Source organism: Linepithema humile, chromosome 2, assembly GCF_040581485.1.
Source record: "Linepithema humile isolate Giens D197 chromosome 2, Lhum_UNIL_v1.0, whole genome shotgun sequence".
NCBI lineage: Eukaryota > Metazoa > Arthropoda > Insecta > Hymenoptera > Formicidae > Linepithema > Linepithema humile.
Window position 1 is genome coordinate 35,150,212 of NC_090129.1, and position 17,567 is coordinate 35,167,778.

Consider the following 17,567-nt stretch of genomic DNA (forward strand, 5'->3'; position numbering starts at 1 on the left):
ACCATCGATTTTAAATTCTACTTTAACTATCAAAATTTTTGCTGGTTATCAGCTTTAGTTGATTGCCGTTTTATAGATCGCAATTTTATTACGCACTGTGTCCATTCGATTATTCCAAAATATGAAGCAATACCAGCGTACATATGAGAAGGTAAAATGCTTAACAAGGTTTGGGGCGAGCGATAGCCTTCGGATTCGCTCCGCCGCTTTACGCGTGATATGCGACGTCAGTCGACCGTACTAACATCGAGGGTAAAACTCAAGTTTTATGGGCGACTTCCCACAAAAACTTTGTGTCGTAATACGTAAGTCTTATTTATGGTACGAGATGACGGCCCCCGTATTTCTACGTCCGCTCGAAGAAGAATGGATTGCGGGAAATGTAAGCGTCGTTTGTCCGCGCCCCCACGAGAAATTGTTCCAACGATTTTCGATTAGGGCCTCCGTAGCTCAGAGGCAATTCCACTCGCCTCGAATCAACAATAACTAACTTCGAACAGATCGGATACCGCGCGGTAGTTTAAAATCCTTGGGAAAAGTCTTAATAACGGCAGATTGGAAAGTTTGCAAATAGTCGCGCTTCCGGTTAAATTATCCTTAAAAGTGATTCCATCGGTGATCATAAACAGCGGACTAACATGAATAATGGAAACCTCTGAAATCAATTTCTTGATAACTTGTTTGTACGGACTTGAAGGTTTTATAACTCCAATGTTTTTTGCAAGTCTAATTAGATTTTCTTCCAAAGTAATTTTTCATGGAAATCCACTATCCAGTGCGTGTACACCTTAACATAAAACTTGCTAAATAAAAAACGATACCGCACGAAAGTTGACTATACAATTTTAATCGTACCTATAAATTCTCTCCTAGATTTACCGCAATATTTCCATTACACATAATGCATTATAAATGCTTGTTAATAATTTTCCTCAAAATGATGAAAAGCCTCATAAGTTTATTCTCGAAAATACGTATTATGTTAGCTACTACTATTTTTAATACCGATAGCGGATTTAATGCGCGGAAATTTTTCATATCCGCGTGAAGAATTGCATCATTAGAATATGGAGCTGAAGTGTAACAAGTAAACAGTTCATTCGAATCTCTTCGCGACGACAATGATAGACGCGTAATCGCCGAAGCGCTTCAAACGAGTGCGACGATAAATTGCGCCTAAAGTTAAGGAGACAGCGCATTCTTATCGATAGTGATGCATGCAAATAATGTCGATTCGATGGAGATTTGGACGCGACCCCGACGGTGGCCGCAAATTACTCGAAGAGCGTAAAAGGATTCGAATAGTTATAGCACGCAACGTAACAAGTGGCATCTGTTGCATTCGGTCTAAGTGCTGCGAAACACTTCTCTACTTGGCACGCTTCCAATTTGGCACACACCGCTCTTGAATATAGCAGAATTTATCGCGCATACCGTTGCGTTTTCATAACGCCATTTTTCCGCCGTCGACACGAGGCGTTGAATAATTTATCCGTTCGACAGTGACAAAGAAGCGATGCGACGTGCGGTTCTCGCAGAAACATCACAGACGAAAAAATGAACCGTCATATGTGTGGTGTGTTTCCATTACGACATGTGTTTGCGTGAATTACCGATAGAAAACCAAATTACACTTTGCCGACACTTGTTTAATCGACTCGAAAAAAAACTGACACTCGGCTTTTCTCTCAAATCGAATCGGAAAGCGATTAAAAAGCAGCAATATTCACTTCTCTATATTCCATTCTGCGCGGGAAAATATTCATGCGTAAAAATTCATTATTTCTCGTTAAATTGTGCGTACTTTTATAATCCCTCACCTCTCTGTTTTCTTTTTAAATTTTGCGTGATGGAGATTGTTACTGAAATTTTCAATTTTTAATTCTAAATTGCGTATGTAAAAGCTGAGCGCAAATTTTACATACAACGCTTTTGTATTGAAATATAGGAGTGTCGAAAATGTGTTATATTCACTTTTTAGCAATTCTGAGATATCCTGTAGAAATATTAGTCCTTTGAGAACCCATATCACATATGTTGTACATGTATATATGTGCTACTTTACAAGAATCGAAAAGAACTATACCAAGTATAGCGAATGCGATATCGACTTGTGAAAGAAAATAAAAGAAAGAAAAAGAGAGAGAGAAAAATGTGTTGCACGAAAAATGCTTAATTCGTTAAAATATATAAAAAAGTATTATATTAAAATAAGGTTAATTGAGATAAACTTTGTTGCAAAAAAATCGGCCGTCAAAGGATTATTTCGTTAAAATTTTGTTGCTCAAATGTTATTATTCGCGCGATGTATTGCGCCCGCGACACACGCAGGGAATACGTATATATCTTAATTATCATCAGAAACATTTTTCCTGAGAGCGTCAGAAATTACGTATCAAAATAATTTATCTCCGCATTCAGGCTTCAGGGAGATACGTGGAGAATTTTTATTATTACGACGTTTCCTCGCGTCAGACATCACCGTGCGAACGAGCTTCTGCTAATCACGCTGCAGTACATAAATACGTCACACGAGGGATGAGCGATACATCATACATATCGGTATGCGGGATTCGGGGACATGTACATCCTGCCTCACCCCTCCGCATCAACGAGCAACATTCCGTATCATTCATGATTTACACCTTCTGCTTCCTGAACGCTGCAGCTAGCGCGAACGACGCGAACGCGAAGGCAAACTTAAATATCTCGATAGCACTCGCGGCCAATATTCACCAAAATATTATACGATCGCGCCCCGGACCGTACTAAATCACGGCGATAAATCAAAAAGTAATGCTTCCAAAAGTTCCACTGGAATTATCACGCTGCATTATCGGTATTGAGCTAAGCGCATCTCCATGCATGGCAATTAACGCTTTATATGCGGAAAATATGTTTGCTCGTCGCTGTATTTATCTTCCAATGTTTCCACTCCACATTGCATCCGCGAATATTATCGGGATAAAAGGATTGGTTTTCCGCATCCAAATGGTACAATGTTTAATCGTTTAAGATTCAAGTGTCACTAGCTTTCGTTAGAATAAAATATGATTAATATCGATCATACTGGCGTATTGGTCAAGTTTACTTCAGAAAACTTAATTGGAAAAAATGGAAAGAAACTATTTTCTCGAGAAATAATTCATCAATCACATTCGCACCAGTAAATGCGTACCCGAGCATCGCAAAGATATGGATAATCCAGGGAAAATCGGGATATACGGTCATACAAAAGTGGCAGGCTGACGGCTCATATATGTCACGCGAGGACCGCAATAATTTCATTAGCTTATGGTCACGGAATTCTAAGCGTTGAGAGATATAGCGGCCGCAACATGAAAACAATGGGGAACTTCTCCCGCTATCTCCCGCTCATTTCTCTGCGCTCCGTTCACTGTTCCATCCATCAAAAGGAAACCACCTGAGTCTATTCTATATCTGAAAACTTTATGGCCGCGTATAAAATCACATCTCTGGTAAGTCCGAAGCTAGCGCCGAAGGCACGGTGACATTCGTGAAAGAAAATTGATGGAGAACTCACATTTTTCATACTAAAGCGAATTAACCGAGCTTAGCGAACGCTAACTAATGAAGTGAGAGCTTTGATAAAAGCGATTTGGAAAAAAATTCTATTTTTTACTACATCAAATATAGTACTTGATGCTACCTTCAAGACATAAAATCGCAATTGCGTTAAATGACCAATATTTTTGTAATATTAAAATAATGTTTATATCGCAACATGAAATAAAATAAAAATCTAACTGCATAAAGAGGCGATAGATAATAAATTCTAAATAGTTTTAAAAAATTAATTTTTTTTCAAAACACACGTGTATCCAAAATAAAGTTTTCTATATTTATATATCAGTTGTATTAAAACTAAAATACAATTGTGTTACAATCCGGAATCATATTTAAACAAACAGAAAGCGGCTTTCTTCTCCGAGAACAGAAGGGAAAACTTACAATTGGATCTTGCCAATTATATTCTATGCGTCTTTTGTGGTATTGTTTCGCCCTAATGAAACATGAGTAGCGCAAAAACGGCAGCGAGTAAAAATTAGCCAGTACATTAAATTAATAATAAAATGAATAGTAAAGTGAAACTCGTGTATGATACAAAAGCGGTTTCAATTTAAAAACTTGGTTTAGGAGGAATATCGCTCGTACGAAGAACGAGAGTAAATTGAGAGCGATCCACATAATCCAATGCAACAGTTGCGTTGTTGCCTCAGGAGTTAGCCAAGTATTTTCTATTCTTTTTATTCCGCTCAAAAGTGGGAAAAGGCAGGTAGAATTGGTCAGAACCCTCTTTCGGACAAATTGAACAACTTTCTTAGTATCTTAAATATAAAATGCTGAAAAGTAATACTTCAAGAACTAATCAAACGTATAACTCTGTTATTCTGGATTAAAATTTATTACAACATGCATTGAGATACTGATATTATACTCTAAGCTGTTGAAACCAGAAACGTTTTTTGCTTTATTATGCAAGACTGCTTTTTTTTATGTATCTGTTTCGACGGAATCAACGCATGGTTAGTCATAAAGCTTTAAAACATTTGGAAGCATAGTAAAAAGCCACTGACGAATACGTGTAAAACCAAAAACAAGGGCCTTTTAAAATGCAACGTAATACTATCAACGATGTTTCATCAAAAACGCTTTGAAACATAATGTAACATCATGAGTTTTGTTACAGCAAAAAAATCAAACATTTTGTAAAACATTATAGAGCGTGCTTGGCGCTGAAATGTTCTCTTCTCTCTTGTGCAAAAATATTTTGTTTGTAATACGTAAACTTTTTCGAAATGCTTCATTACAAAAGCATATCACTTTTCTCGCATTTAATCACATTTTCTTGCCGATTTTGCAGATAACGAAGCAAATTATTTGATTTCGCTTTAATTTTGTTTCAACGGGAGATGGTGTTTTTCCTTCTGGAAAAAAATCTGCTGCTAAGCACCCGCCGTTTCTATTTCAAGCAAAAACGTTTTTACCTTTCTCCCGAAGGAGTCGTTTCTGTTGCCACTCTAAGCAAAACCTCCCTTCGAGTGAAATTGGTTTCATACCAGTCCCACATTGACTTATTTTCTTTAACTCTAGAACACGTGATTTTTCACAAGGGAGGTTTTTAAAAACTTAAATGAAGGAAAAATTATTTTTTGAAATAGTAATAATTTGAAAAAATTATCTAAAGGAAAATATTAATTTAATCGTGTTATCATGATGAAGAACAGATATTGCAAAGTTTTAAAAGTCCATACTCTGATGTAATTTCGCCCAGATATCTCACGTTTAGCTTAAAATAAATATAATTATGCGATAGTATTTGTTCTTTTATGTCTGGATAAAATCATTTCGATTCTTCAACTAAATGCGCCTCTACTACTCGCGATACAAATGCACATCATAACTGTGATATTAAACGTTGTCCGCGCTGTAAATACCGCATTACGGTGAAAACGAATGGCCGTCGTTGCGAGCCAAAAGTAATATTCACTTTTTTTGCCACGGAGAAGATTTCCCGCGCGCTTCATTATCCCAGAGATTTTCTAAAACCTCGATAACGATCTGTAAGTATAGTAGCTGTCTATTCTAGTGCTTGCTACGCGTCTTTCACGTTATCCGTTCTTCTCTATTTCTTCCAGCATCTCCCTCGCGCATACCGCCTCCCTCTCTTATCCTCCTCACGCTTGCATATCGATCGGTCGACAATAGGAATCCAGCGCGGACAATCGAAAGAGGAAGACAAAGAGAAAAAGAGAGAAAAGGACGACTAGGCGAGCGCGAAGCATGAAAGCAAATAAAGAGAATAGAAGAAAAAGACAAACGGGCAGGCGCCAACAATGTCTCGAAAAAAAAATGTGTTTGATGTAAATATTAGGTGACTAGAGAAACTCGTATGGAAATTTGAGACAGTTGGAAAAATTATTTTTTTTATATAATAGTTAGTATGCAAATTATGACATGTATACATATTCGATTTAATCGATCAATGCATGCTAATTTTCATGAGTAATATGAAATTCTATGAGTGATGTGAAATTAATTCCACGAGTAATTGGAATTTAATTAACATTGCATTTTATAAAAATATTTTATCAAAAACCTCAAGAACATTTTCTTATTGCTAAATAAATCGTTCGTTAATTTTATTAAGTCCTGTCTATCGTAAGATAAAAATAAGATTTTCTCAAGAATTAATTGCATTTGTTACAACGGAGATTTGCTCAAGATGATATTCTTATCTTCTAGCAAGATGTATGCGATGCATAAGATATATACGATGTGACATAATAGAATAATGGTCGACTTTGATGAATAGAACCAGACACGAGAAAACCGTTTGAACGTTAATCGATGTTAATTACTTTGTTAGCTCTTTTTATTAAAACGTTCGCCATTTCCCGCTGAGAGCGACACGGTGTAATCGTGTCGATTAAAACACGCTTAAATTAACCCCCCGTCGTTCAAATTTGTTCGGTTCCATTCCGAAACCATTTATCGCCGCTGGCCTTCGATTAATATCGAAACAACGTAATAAAAAGCTTTCGCAGGTTTCTATGAGACATTAATGTTTAAAATGATTAATACTTAAGAATTTATCCATCTTTATCCAACTCTTATCTCGCTAATCTCTTTTTCAAATATCTGTTTTGCATAGAAAATATTACACGCAAATTTCTTTTTTAAATTTCTTAAATGGAGAAAAGTCGTAAAGCAATAAAAATCGCCTAAAAAAAACTTCAAGAGGAGAAACTTCATACAACTTTTATCAGTTTTTTCGTAAAATTTAAACCAAGCAATTGTATATCCATTCTCAGTATCTCAATAAAATGTATTTTTAAACACCATGTTACATATTTAAATAAGATAAATTAACATGAAGGAGAAAACAATTATTCTCTAGAATCAAATCAACAAGGCAGAAACAGTTAAATGCTCAACGACGATAGCAACGATACAGATAATACAGTATTTGTAATTAGGATCTCGTGCTGTTATACACGTTCGCATCAACTGCGCAGCTGCTTACAGGATCAATTCTACTGTCACGAATAGTAGGATGACAATATGTACCATTTGTGAAACATCGTAACAATTTCAATGCTTGGAGAAAGTAATATGTAACGCATGATGCAATGTAATTTCTTGAATAGATAAATACGTGCAATGGTAGATATAACAATCAACCATCAAAAATTCAAGTATTCTCGTAAATTACTTTAAAATATTTATTTATTAAAAATAAAGACAAACGACAATACTATTTAATAAATTCACAACAGGAATAAATTCAAACACGATAATCATCATTATGTATTGAATTAAGTGCAATATTACAATATTTTCTAATGTTAATGTAATCATGATTAATTATTCTAATTCTTTAATAAATTCATAATATTGATCAACTAAGCAGTCATCATTTTAATTTATTATATTCATTGTTGAGTGCATTAAATAATATTCCGTGTTTCTGTCCTCATTGAGATCTCTAGAGTTTAATTTAACAATTTCATTTTTCGGGATATATATTGACCATTAATATTACAAGAGAATATGTCTGAGATTTTTGACGTTAAAATCTCTCGAATAACAAAATTCTACTATGGGTAGAGCTTTTCAGAGATATTCCGTGCGAGAATGTAAAAAGGACACAACGAGAGGAGTAGAGTGGCCACATGCTTGGTCAGCCGGGAACAATCTTTCTCGGAAAGTGCTCACGTAATTTAGCGTAAGTAATTTAGTGCACCCCAAAGTACACACGAGGTGTCAAAAACGATTTTTGCGGAAAACATAATATCTAATTCAGTCTAAATTATACCTCAAGTAAAATTTTTTACATTATTATTTTCTATTACAAATACATAAAACCTTTTTTCTATTTATTTATTCTCTACTATAAACTTCTGAGGAAAAGTTTATTAAAATTTTACATGAGCACAATCTAAAACTCGTAACTTGAACGCTTATGTTTTATAAGGATGTTGTAATTAATTTATAGCCATGATAATTAATGACTCCTAGTATTTGTTATTGCATAAAATATTCTCAAAACTTCCTAACGCGTACACGAGTTTACTTCAATTCTTGACTTTCGACAGCACCTTATATACACTCAATGAATTATTCCACGTCCCTCAATAAAAGAATGAGGCATTATGAAGGAAAAAATAATAGGTCAGACTTTATTATACTGCTGACAATAATGTTTCTTTCTTCAGCTCCGCCCCTTTGTTCCATATGAGTTAAAAAGAGAACTAAGTTATTTCCGTCTTCGAGCTACGCACATCGCGATACGCAATTCACAATAAAAATTGTTTGGAAGGCGATTTATCTATAGGCAGAAATCGAGGTTATATTCATTATGAAATTCCATTAAGGCAATTACATTTGTGAATGTACTTTGAAACGATAGCTCATATGCTTTCACTCTTATTTATGGAAGCAATTACTTCGGGTGATGTAAGCAAAGATATTAGATATTGCTTCAAATTAAAGCTATTTCAAACAAAGTTAAAATTACTTGTTTTCAGAAATTAAGAATCATACTCTGTAATTTTATGAAAATACGCGAAAGTTCTATCTCATCTACGCTTGTTTCAAAGCCATTAACATTTACAAAAATATGTAAAAACATACGACAAAGTTTTGTAATGGCAAAAAACTTGTTCATATTAAATGTACAAAATGCTTTTAGTTTGTGTATTCTTGCCTCGAGTTTTCACTAACAATAGCTTTTGTTCCGATTTTTTTCACATGATTCGTTCTTTTTTTTTTTGTCAACGTTTTGTTAAAATAGAGTAATTGAAATCAGTTAAACTCAGATATTGCTCTAATCGTCCAATATTCAAAAAATATTAAAAATATTAAAAATATTAAATATTCATAAAAATTTTTGCATACCGCAATATTCAAGGCGCATATACTAATTAAGCGCTCGATTCAAAATAACGTTACGGAAACATGGAATTTATCGCTGACCAAAAATGTCATGTGTGTTTCATTTTCTCATATATGTTAAGTAGCATGGAAACACTCGATGCTCTCGCGGCTAAATTTGTCTTTCGTGTAAATTACATATTTGAATTGACGCTTACGATCCACGCGGTTCACCAATTAAATGCTAAATGAAATAATTAAGATAATCTTTCACCGCACGGTTTATTTCAATGCAAGCAAAATTCAAGAAAAAATATATTTAAATAAATATCATTATCGTGGATAAATCAATAAAAAATAGTATATACCAAGTATTTATAAAAAATAAAATTTCTATAGTGTTAAAAAAATCGAATAAGTGAAGCAAATCGCTATAAACAGACGGGCAAAAATATTTCAAAAAAAATTGGAAGATAGTTGCAATTTAACAAAGAGATTTTCTCCTTATATTAATAATTGTGCAAGAAATCAGATATTTCAAAAATAGAAGGAAGAAGCTTGTATATTTAAAGTAAGATTAGTCAGGTAAGTCCGCTAAATTACACAATCGCCAAACCTCCTCGCAAACTTTGATTGTATTGACGTAAATGTCGATGTAAGCTTATAACTTTTCTTTGTAACGTTGCTGTTTCGAACTAAGGTGACGATACAAGACGGCGACATCATGGAGCGCTTCAGCGGTCGTCGCAAACAGCTTACGAAACTACCGAAGCGAATTACAGGCCTATTTCCCAACGGACCGAGTCGATAGTTTCGAATACGATGCGGCCTCGCGTGTTCATGCACATGCCACGTGTGGCAAGGAATATCCCACGCCCGGCGCGATGGAAAACTTTGCGAGAAAAAAAAGAAAAAAAGAACACATCACAAATTCGTGCAATTCGTCCAATAGAGCTTTACAGCAGAAAAGACTTGTTTTCCATTCAACAGAGTTGAATGCGGAACTATCTGGCTGTTCCCTCGCGGAAAAAGTTCGTTCGATGCGAATGTACCGCTGTTGACGATTCCATTTTCGTGAATAGCGGACATTCGCGACGTCTGCATTTCCCGATAACAGTCCCGCGCCACGTTTTACGGCTATGATCGCGCGAATTCTTACGCTGCTCGTGTTATCAATCGGTCCATGCCGGTCGTTAAATAAAAATTTCATAAAATTCCATGAAATTTTCAAACACGTGCAAGAAGCAACGAATATTTAAGTCCGTCGCCGTCAATTTATGTAGGTGAGACTATTCAGCGATGCGTGACGTTCGCATAAGTTCCAGTCTCCAGGGTGTCCGGGACTAACAGTCATAACAGGCAAACTTCGTCGCAATACTAATGCACCGCTATTCGCACCGTAGATAAATCACTACTTTCCCTTGATTTCCCTGCAGTCGAGCTATCTCGCACGACGCCGAATTACACCGTCGTCCATATCTTTCATTCATGAATATGGAGGATTAAAAGAACACGAGGGATTACGAGAATTCGAGAACACGAGGATTTATAAACTGCATAGTTCGTTCGTCGCAAACTAATCAGTTATTATCGCGCCGAAGTCAACAGCATGTAACATCATGCCCTCCCTTATTCGCATAATCACACAGCAGTTACTTTCGTTTGTTAATTTTTTTAAGAAAAACGCGATAAAACTCTGCCAAACTTTAAAACAGTGTCGTTTTAATTACGCTTTATAAGCAATAAAAATATATTGTTGTTCATATTTGCAAAATAAATAAATTATAAATGTGGAATCGATGTTTGTCTTTCAGTAAATTATACTTTCGAGTTATTCATACAACGGTTTGTTCTGTCGCGACTTGTTGAAAAGCACCAGAATTTAACGTCACAATGCATTTCTGAAATATACATACACTCGAGGCCACAATCTCGACAGCCATTGAAAATTGTATATTGCTACCTCTATTGTTTTTACCTTCTGTTGTGGAATATTTTACAATTACGCGCTTTGAAAATCAATCTGCATGCAAATTTTTTGATAATTGATTCGTCAACATGATTAGGCTGTACAACTATCTCAATTACCATGTTTGATAATCTCTCATACATATTTTGCATAAAATCGATTATATAGTCAGAATAAAATTGCGCATACTTTTTTATAAAAATATGACTAATCCTCATATATTGATAATATAACGTGAATCAACATAAAAAGAAGATAGACAAGTAGCAAAAAGTACTTAATAAATTTTCTGTCCGTATTTCTATTTGTATTTTTATTTTCATTTGTAAAAACTAGATTAAAATCTGCAATTCTTACTTTTTGCAATCAACAGTAACATAACGAAGATTTTACTTTCATTTCAAACAGAAAGATTTATATTATTAAAATATGTAATTTCAGAGAGAAATATATTTATTTCAATCATCATTATTTTCTTATAAAATAGCTGAATATAAAACTGTCTTTATGAAAAGAATTCGTTGTAGCGTTTGAACATTCTGGATGTTTCTACTTCGAATATTCCTTTAAATAGTTTATATCCTTAAAAATCATAAAACTGAATGCGCGATATTGGAGAACGACAGCATTTCTATATGATTGTCAATCGTATTACATTTGACAATGTCATATCTTCTTTGTAACAGAGATAAGCAAATAGAAACGAGTAAAAAAACAATAAAAAATATGTTATATAAAAGACTATTTTAGTAAATAATAAATAAATGATAAATTATTCACATAATATTGTAGAACAACTGTCTCGATATTTTACGCCGGGTGCTTAGCGCGGAGCTCGGCTCAGTTTCCACTATTCGCATTCAAAATTTGTGTTGATAGTCAACCATTATTCTATGGTTAATCAATATCAACATTATTTCAAGATATGTGCTCGACCATCATTAATGAAACCACAAACTTCGAATTTCCGTGCTCAACCATGAGATCCATTAAGCCACGGGGATCGCGGATGCATGGATAGACTAAGAAAGACTAATGTAAGTCTTATCCCACTCATTTGAAGATAATGGATCTAAGCAAAATAGTATAATTTTTATTTTTACTTATAATATTCTTGCATATATTTCTCTAATATCATATTGTATAATTTATTTTATGTAAGATCTGCTTTGAATATTAAACTTTTTAATATTTTATTGTATTTATATTTATGAGGTTACATAAAAAGTATATATATATATAAAGAGACCTTTTTAATTCTCAAATTAATTATAAATGTCTCTAATATGGAAAATAAACAAACTTTTTCTCGTCAAATATTCTTACGTACTTTTATACTCTCTAATTCATATTTTTTCATACATTGCAAAACAAAAATAATTATAAATATTTTTAAAACAAAACTAATTAAATTAATTGATTAATTGATACCATGCGAGCACGAAAATTCGAAATTCATGGTCCCATCGTCGTGTTAGAGCACGAATCTTGAAACAATGTTAATATTGATCGACCATAAAATATTGATCGATTACAGAAATTGCAGACACGAATAGTGGAAACTGAGTTGAGTTCTGTGCTAGTCTTGCAAAAAATTATGCCAAGACAATTACTCTTAGATTCCGGATGCAAATAGCGATAACTGAGTCAAACTCTGCACTTAAGCATTCTGCGTAAAACACCGAGATAATTCTCGAATTTTTCTTTTGTGAACATACAAAATCTCTTTCTATACACATATAAAATTATGTTATATTATAGATTTTCGCAATAAAAAAACAAAGCATTTTTAGAAATAAACGTAATATAGAAAAAATCAGCAGATTTTGCTTTATGCTTATGAATGTAATAAATCTTAATTATTTAGGTAAAAATATTAACAAATAAGTCAGTAATCAATAACCACCTGCACTAAGAATTTCGAATATCAATTGGCGATATGATAACGTTTGTCAATAACTTCTACTGCTGCAAATTTCTCTCGTCGATAACGCTTTTACCAACAAGTAAGCTTACCGACAGCTTTCCGCAACCCGTTGTCGGTAGCTTACAAGTCTGACTATATTCGAACGATACTACTTTAACACCTGGTGAAATTACTTTGTATTTTAGCGCTCAAATAGTAACAAAGTAAACTGTAATCCTTCCATTTGTAAAAAGCGTTCAATAATAAATCGCGCACTTAATGATGCGAAAAATTGATATCTCTTTTAAAAACCAAAATTGATAAAATATACAGATCAATATACCGCCGGGAAATATTATGTAATATTATTTTTGCTTAGCAAAGCTAACAAAACGAATATAAAAATGGAAAGATAATATTTACAATATTCATGTACAGATTTTGTGCAATAAAATAGAATAAAGAGCGTCCTTAATCGTGAAAAAAACTATAATTTGAAATTGATAATTCTCTTTGTTAACTTGTGAATACAATGTTATGTATTTTCAAGTATTTTTAAGATAAAAAAACAAAACAGGCGTGCACGTCGCAAGAACATTATAATCGCTGTTTTGTCTATCTCTATTGAAATCTGCGATTTTCCAGCGTATATTTCTTTGTTTTCATATAAATTTTAAAATTTATTGTAGCACAGTATGAATTATTAACTGCAATAATTCATAGGAAAAAAGTATAGAAATATAAAAGATATATATTGTTATTATTGATTGGTATTATCAAGGAGCCAAAGTGATGACTCAAAAGAATTAGGTTCCTTTTTCAAAAGAATAGACTCTTTTGGCGAAATAACCGAGTTTAAAATCGATCATAATACAATCGCTTAGCCAATCATTTTCGAGAGAAAAAGAAAAACTCACTTACCCAAGAGCCTTCGTACTGATCAAAGGTGTCTTCAGGTTCAAAAAGCCATTCTTCTTGGCAGGTTGCTGCGACTGCCCCGAGCCATCACCGTTATCGTTCTGATCCTCGAGATCGTCGTCCCGTTGTTTGGATTTTCTAGCGCGAAGATAAAGCCACATCGCAAATGCAAGTCCTACTAAAAATGCGAGAGCTCCAAGTGTTCCAAAAACTGCTGTCAATATGACGTCACGGCGTTCCATGCCCACCTGAAATGCACAGGAAAACACATCGATTGAAACAAACACATTTATATCACTCGAATTTACATCATTCCTCTCTCATAATACAAAGAACGCCCCAATGAATCAGAGAGCGATTAGATCTTGAATTTACATTCAAAACACGAAACGGTCTTTACGACACCGTCACCTTTATACTTTCGCACGAGTTTTCACACACACACACACACACACACACACACACACACACACACATATAAATTTTGCAAATAAAATATAACAAGCCATTCTCGATTCATGCTGAGCAAAGAACAATTTCGACGCCCCGTGAAAAGTGACGGCGCAATCTAACCTAAGTCATAAAACGCCTGCGATGAGATAACGCGCTGCGAGAAATTTTTCAAGAAATCCATAAAAAAAATCCATAAAGTCGGCTTTCTCGATGACAAAAATGTATCTTTTGTTCTGGTCGGAACTTGACGTAACTCGGGAGCACGTCCGAAAAATTCATTTGCAGACTTTGCACGTAGGTGCTGTGAGGTTGCTGCAGCCAAGGCAAGAGCCCGGTCAATACGGAGTATACCTTAACAGCAGCCTATACATGTATAGTCCCCGGCCCGGTAGTCGGGAAGGCATCGCGCTCAGCTAGACGTTACGCCCATGAGATAAACCATTCTGTCATTCCATGCACGAATGAAATTCAGCCGTGGCAATTTCGGATATCTACACGTGCACGCGAACTATTTTCGCTAAATCTCGGTCGCGCGTGGATGAGCCACGAACGAAATAAAAGCGCGCAACGCTGATATCGAAAGATGAGACTAAGACGTTCCCGAGTAGCTGTGTTTAATCTATGTATACACTGTATTTCGTGTACGAAAACAGTATTACGACCATCGCGATGCGAAAATTCATACATCACAAAGCATTTTTAGCATTCAGCTAAAAATAATCGCATAGTTTAAAAATGTCCCTGTTATTTTATTCTGAATTATTCTGAATGTATCAATAATTCCCTTGCTTTACATGTTGCGATAAAAATATTTCCTTTATGCATAATTTATTCTAATCCTAATGAATAATTGTTTTAATCTCTCGGAGAATCTAATTACTTCTTTATGGATTTGAACAGTAAATTTCATATTAAAGATATATGCTCGTCCCATTACAAGATAGCATCAAAGTAGTTTTACTTCTATTAGTGGATACTTTGTAAATTAGTTTTGTCTTATCTGTTTGAGCAGAAACGACGTGAATAAGATAAACATATGATAAGATAAACATATGAGATGTTCCAAGCGAAAATGTCACGGTTTTATTGCTTGATTCTTCAAGCAAGTAAAAAGTACCATATTGATTTGATTTTCTAGGATTTATAATAGAAGTTTATAAGTTTTCTCAACCGCATAATTATACATAAAATTTTATTTTGTTAAAATTGTGAGAAATATTATGATTAAGCATCAACTTGTTGTTTACGTTAACAAAGTAAATAAAATATATTTTTATTAATTTAGTAAAAAAGTGTCGATAAACATATTAAACGTATTCAACGTATTAAAACTTGAATAAATAGAAATATATAAGCCAGTGTATTTAGAGACACAAGTCTATATTAAACCTTTATTCTTCAATTCTTCCTAACAATTCTTCTTCAAAATTACTCAAAAACCAAACGTAATAAAGTTTCGACATTTCCTCTTGAGACACCTCATTTATCTGCATTTTCAACTGCCTCTTTATTTGCCTATAATATATGTGTACGCATTATTTCGAATGACAATCAAGCTAAAGCCATGACTTCAAATGAGCATGAGCGTGAGCAAATGAGTTCCCATATTTTAGCTTAAAGAAAGCGGCGCGTACGTCGCGACCCTATTTGTAACGTATCCCTTCTGAAACGCTAACGTGCTCCTAAGCATTCGCAGCGTTCTCGATTTTTCGCACGATATAAACCCTCGCGTCGATCAAACACGCTCTCTCCTTCTTCTCCGGGGCATGTTAATAAAACATGATTAACGCTCTCGAACTATTCATTACCATACTTTTGCGATTACACGCAATATCAGTTAAGCTCGAGGCAGTGCAAACTCGTTTCGTTTCTTGCAGAAACACCGACGCGCAGAGGGCGAAGATCCGCAATAATAATGCAATAGAGTCCAAGCTCATTAACGTTACGATCCCGAACGTGCTTTAAAGGTAAATGCAATAAGCCGCATCCTGGAACGAAAAGCTTTTCCAGCAAAAGGTACTATTTAAATCCGTTGCATCACGCGTTCTGTCGAAACACGATTAACTGATCGATAAAACGACCAGCTGCGGACACAGTAAATACAGCGCAATCACCGATCGGTTAACAATGACTTTTAAGTAATTTTACATGCATACAACAGCCACAATCAGCTCTCGCATTCATTAAAAATTGATCAATTACACAGAATGACCAATAACGTGACAACTCTGTTACAGTCAATATTATATCATACACAGGTACAAATTATAAATAATTTTTTTAGCAAAAAATTGTTTTTTTTTTATTTATTTGCTTGCAGTAAATTCAAAAACTAAAAAAGTCGACAATAGAATAAATAAATGTTATATTAAATATTTTTTCATAATTTTTTGATTGCCAAAATTAGTAAAACGTATTCACTTGTATCACTTTTTCACCGAACACTGTAAATGTAGTTATGTGTGTTCTCACAAATTAAAATTTTATTTGTTTAATATAAAAATCTTAACATAAATAACAGCTTCTCACGTAATGTTAAAAAGGAATATTAAGTCAAATAAACACTTGGAATAAGTAAGAGGGGGAATTAAATATAATATATTAAATGTGACTGCAAAGGATTAAGCACGTGGCAATCTCGTTTCATTATTTTAAAATTACATTAGCGGCTTAAAATAAATACGCCAAAGTACAAAATTGAAAATTATATTATGTAGATTGCAAAGTAAATGTTAAAAATCTTTCGGTTTTACTCTTTAAGTAACGATTTAATTTTTTAATTGTAAGCAAATTGAAACCGAAATCACTTATAATACCGGAGGTTATGTTTAATCTCACATATCAAAGAAATGTATTAAAAAATTTCTAACTAAAGCAAATGCTACTATTCTGGAACGCATTACATATGTACATATCCCAGTAGCACTTAGTACTTGAGCATAAAATAATAAAGCGCCTTAGAAATGTTACAGTGCTGCAATGGAATACATTTCCATTGAATTTTGAATATTGTTTTAAAATCCTCAGAAAATAGAAACGAAAAATATGTCTGCAGTATGTTTTGTTTATTTCGCATATATTTATAGAAATAAAAAAATCGGTGAAATTATAGAAACTACGACGATAATAATTTCAAGCTTCACAGATAAAGTTCTTAAGACGTAATGACCGCATCTAGCTTGAAGAAAGTATAGAAAAGTAGAAAAGTTCAGGATTTTCGTAAACATTTATAATTCAAAAGTAATAAAGACGTCCATAATCTCGTTGAAAAGTTGAAACAGAATATAGATAATTGAAATTAAATTCTCATTAAGAAGTTGAAAATATTGTAACATTACAAACATTCCGAGTATGCTTTCAATAAGATAATAAATAACTAAAAAAGGTGTTAATTAAACTTCATTAATTCTACACCTTTTGCAA

General features: G+C 33.9%; 1 protein-coding gene across 6 annotated transcripts in view; it reads right to left on the reverse strand.

Annotated features, from left to right (window-relative positions):
* The window catches only part of Syt7 (Synaptotagmin 7), a 141,233-nt gene that overhangs the window by 76,743 nt on the left and 46,923 nt on the right, over window positions 1–17,567 (reverse strand). For all 6 annotated transcript variants that reach the window (XM_067350036.1, XM_012379370.2, XM_012379369.2 and 3 more), the window contains one exon: window positions 13,695–13,939. In XM_067350036.1, the coding sequence (XP_067206137.1) occupies window positions 13,695–13,933 (239 nt within the window). In that variant the 5' untranslated portion in view covers window positions 13,934–13,939. The remainder of the gene's footprint in view (window positions 1–13,694; window positions 13,940–17,567) is intronic.